General features: G+C 47.1%; 1 protein-coding gene across 2 annotated transcripts; it reads right to left on the bottom strand.

Annotated features, from left to right (window-relative positions):
* Positions 1–64: 64 nt before the first annotated feature.
* LOC118720881 (chemokine-like factor) lies at positions 65–8608 on the bottom strand. 2 transcript variants are annotated; one of them, XM_045582820.1, is made up of 4 exons: positions 8383–8608; positions 6642–6800; positions 3306–3401; positions 65–273 (listed from the first exon to the last, which is right to left on the bottom strand). In XM_045582820.1, the coding sequence occupies exons 1-4, from the start codon at positions 8434–8436 to the stop codon at positions 157–159; spliced, it is 426 nt and encodes a 141-aa protein (XP_045438776.1). In that variant the 5' UTR covers positions 8437–8608; the 3' UTR covers positions 65–156. The 2 variants fall into 2 exon arrangements, with proteins under 2 accessions (XP_045438776.1, XP_045438775.1); XM_045582819.1 differs by having other exon boundaries at positions 8374–8608.
* Positions 8609–9326: the final 718 nt, after the last annotated feature.

The following is a 9326-nucleotide window of genomic DNA, read 5'->3' on the forward strand; positions in this document are numbered from 1 at the left end:
CCTGCATCCCTGCATCCCTTCCTCCAGCTCCTCCCGAGGGGGGGAGCGAAAAGGAACGCAAGCAAGGGCAGAAATCACGTGGGGCTGGGGGAAAAAAAATAAAAATAAAGAGATGTGTTTAATCCTGAAAAAAGGTCTCTTAAAAAATGACACCATTTATATTTCGTCATGAATAGCCTTTTTCTGATAAGGACCGCTGGGATTGAAGAGGAGCTTCCGGTAAATGAGAGCCGCGTCGGCGAAGCAGCACACCACCGCCAGGAGGCAGAACACCTGCGGGCAAAGACACAGGGTGACTGCTGGGGTGTCTCTCTCACTGGGTCCTGTTTGCCCAAGGGGTCTGCCCACCGGCCTCCTCTCCTGCTGGGGCAAGGGGACTGCTGAGACTGTAACTGGAAGAGAATTCAGAGGCCATTGTATTCTCACGCCCAAGTTTCCCTTTCCGAAGAAAGGGAAAATATCATTTACGTGAGCACAAGTGCTATTTGAAGTGGGGTGGGCTCTGAAATAAAGACTGGCCTGGATCTCTTTTCCCCCCCCTTCTCCAATATATTTTTATTGATTTTTTACAGAGAGGAAGGGGAGAGGGATAGAGAGCTACCCTGTTTCCCTGAAAATAAGACAGTGTCTTATATTAATTTTTTTCTCCCAAAGTTGCGCTAGGTCTTATTTTCGGAGGATGTCTTATTTTCGGGGAAACATGGTAGAAACATCAACCAGCTGCCTCCTGCATACCCCCTACTGGGGATGTGCCTGCAACCAAGGTACATGCTTTTGACCGGAATTGAACCTGGGACCCTTCAGTCCCCAGGCCGATGCTCTGTCCACTGAGCCAAACCAGCCAGGGCTGGCCTGGATCTCCTGACTTGCTCCTGGAACGTACTATTTCAAGGCCTGCTGCTGATATTGAGTCATCATCAATCAACACGTCTGTCTCCAGTGCTCCACTGTTTGCCTTTCCTGTCGCAAATGCTACTGGGGAAGGGGTCAGAGTGAGCAGCGGCACCAAGAGGAAAGGGCGGTGCTGGGGGCTGTGATGAAAGCTTCGGAGAACTGGGGTGATGAGGCTCTCTCAAAGGCTTGGCCATGCTCACCTACGGGGGCGGGACTCTACAGAGGCCCTGGGACAATGAAATGGAGGTCAAGGGGATGAACTAGAGCCCGCTGGCCGCTATTTGAGGGCTGGTGCCGGGCTGGAGAGGGGGCATTCCTGCGTGCTGTTTGCTCAGCTCCATCTAAAGGCCTGGAAGGCTGGCTTGCTGCCTCAGACCCTGCTCCTTTCCCACCCTGAATCTCCAGCGTGGCTTCCTAGGTTCTGATCACAGGAAGTGCCTTCTAGCTATGCTTTCATGACTCTGGCACTCTCCACACATGGCTGGTTCTTCCACCTGGAACCTCCCCCCCCCTCCCACTACTACCACCTCTTACCCCCTTGATTCCACGGCCAGACAGTAGTAGCTTCCTCTTTTCTGTGCCCCAAAGTACTGCCAACAGCTCACGTACAGCTGTTCACACTCTCTCTCTTGCGTTAGGCTCTAAGTAACTTGAGGAAAAGGCTCACATTCTGGTCCAGTGCCGCCCCAAAGACAGACAATGTGTCACCAAGCCCGGCCAGCGTGGCTCAGTGGTTGAGCACCACCCTGTGAACCAGGAGGCCACGGTTTGATTCCTGGTCAGGCCACATTGCCCAGGTTGTGGGCTTGATCCTCAGGAGAGGGCGTGCAGGAGGCACACAATCAGTGATTCTCTCTCATCATTGATGCTTCCATCACCCTCTCCCTTTCTCTCTGAAATCAATTAAAAAGTGAATGGGTAAATCAGTGAATGAAAGTAAACCCTCCTTCTCCATAGTAGAGGGTGAGATTATCTTTAAAGATAACGGGGGAAATTGCTGTTGTAGCACTATTTCATTTCTAGAGTAATTCCCATCCCTCATGACGTTACTTAGGACCTAATAAGCCCCCATCACAGCCCCCAGCACTGCCCCGTCCTAATAAGGGAGGTGAGAAGCCATGGATTCTGACAAACATGGCTAACTGAGAGCGATCAGTTCTCCTAGGCCAGTGGTTGGCAAACTCATTAGTCAACAGAGCCAAATAGCAACAGTACAAGGATTGAAATTTCTTTTGAGAGCCAAATTTTTAAAACTTAAACTATATAGGTAGGTACATTGTTATTAACTTAATTAGGGCACTCCCAAGCTGGCCTTTGCTAAAAACTCAAGGGGTCAAAGAGGAGCCGCATGTGGCTCGAGAGCCGCAGTTTGCCGACCACTGTCCTAAGCGGTCCATACTATGAAAAGACAAGGAAGTAGGAGGGAGATTTATTTAATAACTTTCTAATTCACTTCTCTAGATCAGAACCTAGAGAAGCTAAATGATTTTGAACCTCCTATAAGAAATCTCAGAAGAGTATCAGGTGGGACTATTTCAACTATTGTACATTACTTGACATTTTTTTTTTTTTTAATTTTGGCTTGCTTTCCAGGATAAGGTCTGATTAGACTGATTTGTATTTCATCAGAGTTCAAAATAATTCTTTATTATTAGTTAATAGGCTCCCTACCATGATTCCCTTATCAGGAGACATCTATTATAGTCCCTCTGAGAAAGGATCTGGACAAGAACTAACTGAGCTCAGAATAGTCTGTCTCACCTTAACAAGTAGTACATTTTTATCTTTTAAGAAATATATTTTTTATTGACTTCAGAGAGGAAGAGAGAGGGAGAGAGGGATAGAAACATCAATGATGAGAGAGAATTATTGACCAGCTGCCTCCTGCAAGCCCCACACTGGGGATAGCCACAGCCTGGGCCTGACTGAGAATCATACCATGACCTTCTGGTTCATAGGACAACATTCAACCACTGAGCCACACCAGCTGAGCATTCTTCTTTCCTTCCTTCCTTCCTTCCTTTCTTCCTTCCTTCCTTCCTTCCTTCCTTCCTTCCTTCCTTCAGGAGAGCTATGAAACTTATTCATGGTATTTTGCTTGACATCAAGTTTCTCAAAGCTAAGTATTATAACTGATTCTTGTAGCTTTTCTCAGCCTAGTCTAGCCCTACATATCCAGGAGAAATATGTAGGAGCTCATTATTTAGTTAACTTCATTTTATTGTGACATCCTATTCCTTCACATTAATCAGGGCATGTATTTATACAAAAATATTAAGCCACTGGGTGCTGTAAAACCTCAGAGGCCCAAGGATGAATGCAATGTAGAGTTCTTTTCTTGTATCTTATTTTTTAGATAAATTGAATTCTGATCAAACCTAAAGGAAGAAACCAGAAAGGCCTCCACTTACCCCTCCTAGGACTGTAAATAGCATGTTTTCTGCTATCAGTGCCAACATAGCTATGACCATCATGAACATTGCTGCTACCAGTGAGTTGATAATATCCTGAAAATGCAGAATAGAAAGGTCAGCTTTACATGAAGATTACACACACACACACACACACACACACACAGTAGAAAAACACAAGAATGAGCTCCCCAAAGATATACATAGTTCCACTTTATTAAACACATTTATTTAGTATTTATCTCTTTAGAAAATCAAGCTGCTGCAGTAAAATGACACCTCTATTGTTTGGTCTACAAGGACATCTAGTGGTCCACTTAACCTAGAGTGCACCAATCACTGATTTCCTTAGCAGGCTTATTTATTTATTTCTACTTAAATACAATTGGAGGGAAATTCCTCTGGTTGGGAGTAGATGAGGTCTGAGGCAGAATGGTGCATTGGGAAGTCAGGATGCTTGATTGTAACAATAGGAGAAGTGTAAAGCAGTCGACAACTGTCAATTAAACCACTTTATAATGTGACTGAAAGGCAGTTGATAAAACTAAAAGCAGTGCACTCTTAGGAGAAAGTGGTAATTTCCAGGAAGTGGTAATCTCTGTGCAATGATTGGCCAATTATGCTGTCATTTCTGAGGATGTGCAAGCTCAATCACGATTTCTTGAAGCATTTTCCTTCTGAACTGTGGCTGTATGGGGTGCAGCTTACATTTTGAAGGGAGGATAGTGTGGGCAAGGCAGGTTGTCTTTGTTCTGGGATCGTTTATGCATGCTTACAGGCAACTAGAGACAGGAAGGAATCAATGCAGAAATATCAAACTTCAAAACCCCAGTAGCTCAGGAAAGTAGTGGTGATTCAAAAGAAAATAGGGAAGAAAGGGGGTCCATGGGGACAGGTCAGGATTAGGTGGAAAGAACTTATCATTTGCAGGAGATCCTATGACCACCTGCCCCAGGTCACTGTCCCAGGTCAGTGCCCCGAGGAGTAGACATATTGTTCTGCTTCAAGGCCATAGACCACCTCTGCTTCTCAGGCAGCCTGCTTCCTGTGAGTGACGTAGGCATGTGTGTAGGAAAGGCTTTGCAGAAAAAGCCTTTCCTGTTCTAGATCCTGCTGAGCACCACAGGACAAGGAAGGGTGCACCTGCCCCCGGACTTGGGGCTCTCCCTAGGGTCCTCTCTGGTCTTCCTCTGGTCACTCCTTTCTCTCTCTCACCCCAGTTTTGCCTTCAGTTTCCTTTACCCTCTCTGAGCCGTGTAGGCCAGTCTCCGAGCTGATGACTCTCAAAGCTGCAGCTCTAGCCGAAACCGGTTTGGCTCAATGGATAGAGCGTCGGACTGCGGACTGAAAGGTCCCGGGTTTGATTCCAGTCAAGGGCATGTACCTTGGTTGCGGGCACATCCCCAGGAGGGGGTGTGCAAGAGGCAGCTGATTGATGATTCTCTCTCATCGATGTTTCTAACTCTCTATCCCTCTCTCTTTCTCTCTGTAAAAAAAATCAATAAAACATATTAAAAAAAAAGAGCAGAGAGGAGTCTGGGTATCATAATGGAGTCATAACTTAGTTGGCCATATAGCGCCATTTTGAAGAGATTACAGTGTCAGCAAAAGTGTGATCCTCAGAGACTGAGAGACCACTTTCAGTAAGCTACACACAGTCTACTCTCCCCCTTGGTGCATTCTGTTCAACGTAGGGCTCCGCGTTTATTACCTGGAAGAAGATCCAGAGAATTATTAGTTTGGGGGAAAATAAATGCTAACATCTGTTAAGTTTTAATAACCCTGGAAAAATTGACTATGAAGAGCGGCTATCCAGCTTTTCGAGCACAAGAGTAAAAGGATGTGGATCAGGTCATCGTCTCCTTGAAGAAATCCTTGGGATCATTTAGCGTGGGCCTTTCTGCCACTAGGTGATGTTATGTACTCTGAGGACCCACAGATGAAGGCTTTTAAAAAAATATGTTTTATTGATATTTTACAGAGAGGAAGGGAGAGAGATAGAGAGCTAGAAATGTCAATGAGAGAGAAACATTGACCAGCTGCCTCTTGCACACACCCTGCTGGAGATGTGCCCGCAACCAACGTACATGCCCTTGGCCGGAATCGAACCTGGGACCTTTCAGTCCACAGACCGACACTCTACCACTGAGCCAAACCGGTTTTGGCGGATGAAGGCTTTTAATCTCTTCTCCTAGGCCTCCCTCGAGACAGGTCCGATGGAGGAGGGTCTTGATGACGGAGGATGAAGGAGGAGTTTGGAGGGATCCTGAGAAGGTCCTATCTAGTCCCAATATTTACCCTTTTGGGGTTTCTCAGCTTGTGATGAGCCTGAAATGATCATCATTGGCCTTGGAAGGTGGTTTCAGGAGGTACCACATTAAGGCATGCTTCTGGTTTGAGAATAGCTCTCAAATCCTCTTTTCAAAATAGGGGTTATCAGCTTGGAGGTCACAGGAGAAGGAGACAGGCGCAGCAGAGGGTCTTGGGAGGGAGGCCTTTGGAGATAGGATGCTGGGGATAAGACTTGAGAGAGGAGGCAGAGTTGAAGTCATTCCTTTTCTCCTAGATCCAGCTTATACCAGACTGCAGGGCCATATACACCTTATATGCTCTACAAGATGCGTTCATGACCGCAGACTTTTAAAGTAAGATAATTTTGTGATTTATTGAGCCTCCCAAATTATTTTGATTTTCCATTTAGTGATCAGGAATGTGTATGATATAGACACTGTGTCTTTCCCTCCATCTTAACTCCCCCCCCCCACCCCCCCCCCCAATTTTGAGGACAAAGCAGCATGCATTTAAAAGGAAGATGAAGATTAAGAATGTGCCGAGCTGAAACCGGTTTGGTTCAGTGGATAGAGCCTCGGCCTGAGGACTGAAGGGTCCTGGGTTCGATTCCGGTCAAGGGCATGTACCTTGGTTGCAGGCACATCTCCAGGAGGGGGTGTGCAGGAGGCAGATGATGGATGTTTCTCTCTCATTGATGTTTCTAACTCTTTGTCCCTCTCCCTTCCTCTATGTAAAAAAATCAATAAAATATATATATTTAAAAAAGATTAAGAATGTTCTAGATTTGACCGTGACCTAAATTTACACAATTCAGACGGAGTTCAAAGGGGAATTTATGTGCTGTGACTCCCCTAGTTCCCTGAGGATCCCTCCCCGCCCCCCAGGGACAATACAGAACACCTTAGCAGCGGGTAGCGTTTCTCCTTCCTAAGTGTATCGGAGATTTCCTTACAGGCTTAAGAGAACGAAAGAATGGAGTTTATTAAAATGTCTCACTATAGCAGGAAAAAGTAGTTAAGATTAACAATGAAACGGAACACTTACAAGCAAAGGCCAACATAAAAAGGTAACTCTGCGGTCAAGTCTGATCATATATAAAACTATGAAAGCGAAAGTAATGGTGACTTCAAATCCAGTGATAACAATGTATGGCTCAGGGTCTTGTGAGAGGATAAAAAAGGTCATAGATGTCGCAGTTAGCACCTGTAGGGAGAAAGCACAGACATGGTTTATCAGTGGTTATTGAACACAAGTGTACGCTGTTAAAGGGATCATTTCTAAAAAAAAAAATACCTAAATAAACCAGTTTCTGCCATACACACATCTAAAAGGCACGACTAGCCCTCACTGGTTTGGCTCAGTGGATAGAGCGTGGGCTCAGTTTGGCTCAGTGGATAGAGCCTGGGACTCAAGGGTCCCCGGTTTGAATCCCATAAGGGGCATGTACCTTGGTTGCGGGCACATCCCCAGGAGGGGGTGTGCAGGAGGCAGCTGATGGATGTTTCTCTCTCATTGATGTTTCTTTTTTTCTCTTTTTTTTAAAAATATATTTTATTGATTTTTTACAGAGAGGAAGGGAGAGAGATAGAGAGCTAGAAACATCGATGAGAGAGAAACATCGACCAGCTGCCTCTTGCACACACCCTACTGGGGATGTGCCCGCAACCAACATACATGCCCCTGACAATTGAACCTGAGACCTTTTTTTTTTTAAAAAAAATATATTTTATTGATTTTTTACAGAGAGGAAGGGAGAGATATAGAGAGCTAGAAACATCGACCAGCTGCCTCTTGCACACCCCCTACCGGGGATGTGCCTGCAACCAATGTACATGCCCTTGACCGGAATCGAACCTGGGACCTTTCAGTTCGCAGGCTAACGCTCTACCACTGAGCCAAACTGGCTTCGGCTTTCATTGATGTTTCTACCTTTCTCTTCCTCTCCCTTCCTCTCTGTAAAAAAAATCAATAAAATACATTAAAAAATAAATAAAAGGCAAGACTAAAATGCATGGATGTGTGTATATGGCCGAAATCATTTATTTGGCTATTTACAACATTCACTATAGCTCACTGTTGTTTACTAAAACATAACTCGCCCAAATGCTTATCTGTGCCTGTTGCCTTTGCTTTCTGGGAATGCACTACCTTCCTGATATAAAATTCTTCCTCGTCGTCAGCAGAACTGTTTCCCTGTAACTCTGGACTACTTCCACGCCATGTCACTTCTTTAAAATTAAAAATTTCCCCCCTTCCCTCTTTTTCTGGAACTCCTAACGCATGGTCTCCTATGGCAGTTTCCGCTTCTCTAACTGGCCCGGCCGCCTTCCTCCACAGGATGATTCATTCTCTCCGAATGTCTGTTCAGAACTGACAAGCTCCTGCGGGCCCCACACCCCAGGCTCTGGGCTGAAGGAGCCCTGAGCTGGGTCCCATCCAACTTCTGACGGACAGTAAACAAACAGCACCCACCCAACCCCCTGAGTCTTATCTCGCTGGCTTCTGACTGGCCCCCGGGCAGCTGCCTCCTCTGGGGACCTGGGGACCTGGTTTGGGGTCCCACTGTAGGGCCTCCAGGCTAACTTTGAGTGTGGAAAGCCCCCAGGGGGAGGACAGTGCCTTCTCTCTCTCCTTCCTCTGGGATGCCTGGCCTCTGGGGCGGCCTGGATCCAGACCAGGTTAGAAGGGAAGACAGGGCATTCTACTTCCTGCTCTCCACCCATCGCGCCGCCCTGAGCACCGTGCACACCGCCCTCCCTCCGCCCGCAGCCCTCACCAGTCGCACCAGCTTCACATTGCCCTTCACGCTACAACAGAAAGGGCGTTGCTTCGGGTTCATGGTGCCCGCAGGCCCGGCAGCAGCAGCCCTGGCCCTTCAGCACCCCCCACCGCCCTTCACGGGGGGGCCTCCTGCGGGGACCCGCAACGGCAGCAGCCTCCTCGCACCCCCCTCCCCCACCTCCAGGCGAGGGGGTCCCCTTTCTGCTCTCACGCGCCTGCACAGCCCACACTACTGCGCATGCGCCCTAGCCTGTTCCCTGGCAAGCTGCATTTTTTGCAAAATGAGCCACTGCTGGCCAGGCCCCTGGGAGCACCAAAGGCAACCGCTTCCCAGCTCTCCACAGGGGGATGGTGGGCAGGCAAGGAAGGGGGTCCAGGAATGTGTGTCCTGCCACCCCATACCCCGGACTTCACAAATGCCATCGTCTGGAGTAGCCACCGTTACCCTCTCCTCATAGCGTTTATCATCAGCTGATATTGTAGATATCTTTAAAGAATATTTCTTATTATCGAAACCGGTTTGGCTCAGTGGATAGAGCGTCGGCCTGTGGACTCAAGGGTCCCGGGTTCGATTCCGGTCAAGGGCATGTACCTTGGTTGCGGGCACATCCCCAATGGGGGATGTGCAGGAGGCAGCTGATCGATGTTTCTCTCTCATCGGTTTCTAACTCTCTATTCCTCTCTCTTCCTCTCTGTAAAAAAAATCAATGAAATATATATTTTTAAAAAGAATATTTTTATTGATTTCAGAGAGGAAGGGAGAGAGAAACATCATTGATGGGAGGGAGTCATTAATCGGCTGCCTGCTGCATGAACCACACGGGGTATAGACTGTGGCAGGTGTGGCTCAGTGGTTGTGCATAGACCTATGAACCAGGAGGGCCCCTGTTAGGTTCTGGGCTTAATAATATAAGTTGCACAAAAGCAAGGACCTGCCAGTCTGCTTCT

The sequence above is a fragment of the Pipistrellus kuhlii genome, unplaced genomic scaffold, assembly GCF_014108245.1.
Source record: "Pipistrellus kuhlii isolate mPipKuh1 unplaced genomic scaffold, mPipKuh1.p scaffold_m20_p_17, whole genome shotgun sequence".
NCBI lineage: Eukaryota > Metazoa > Chordata > Mammalia > Chiroptera > Vespertilionidae > Pipistrellus > Pipistrellus kuhlii.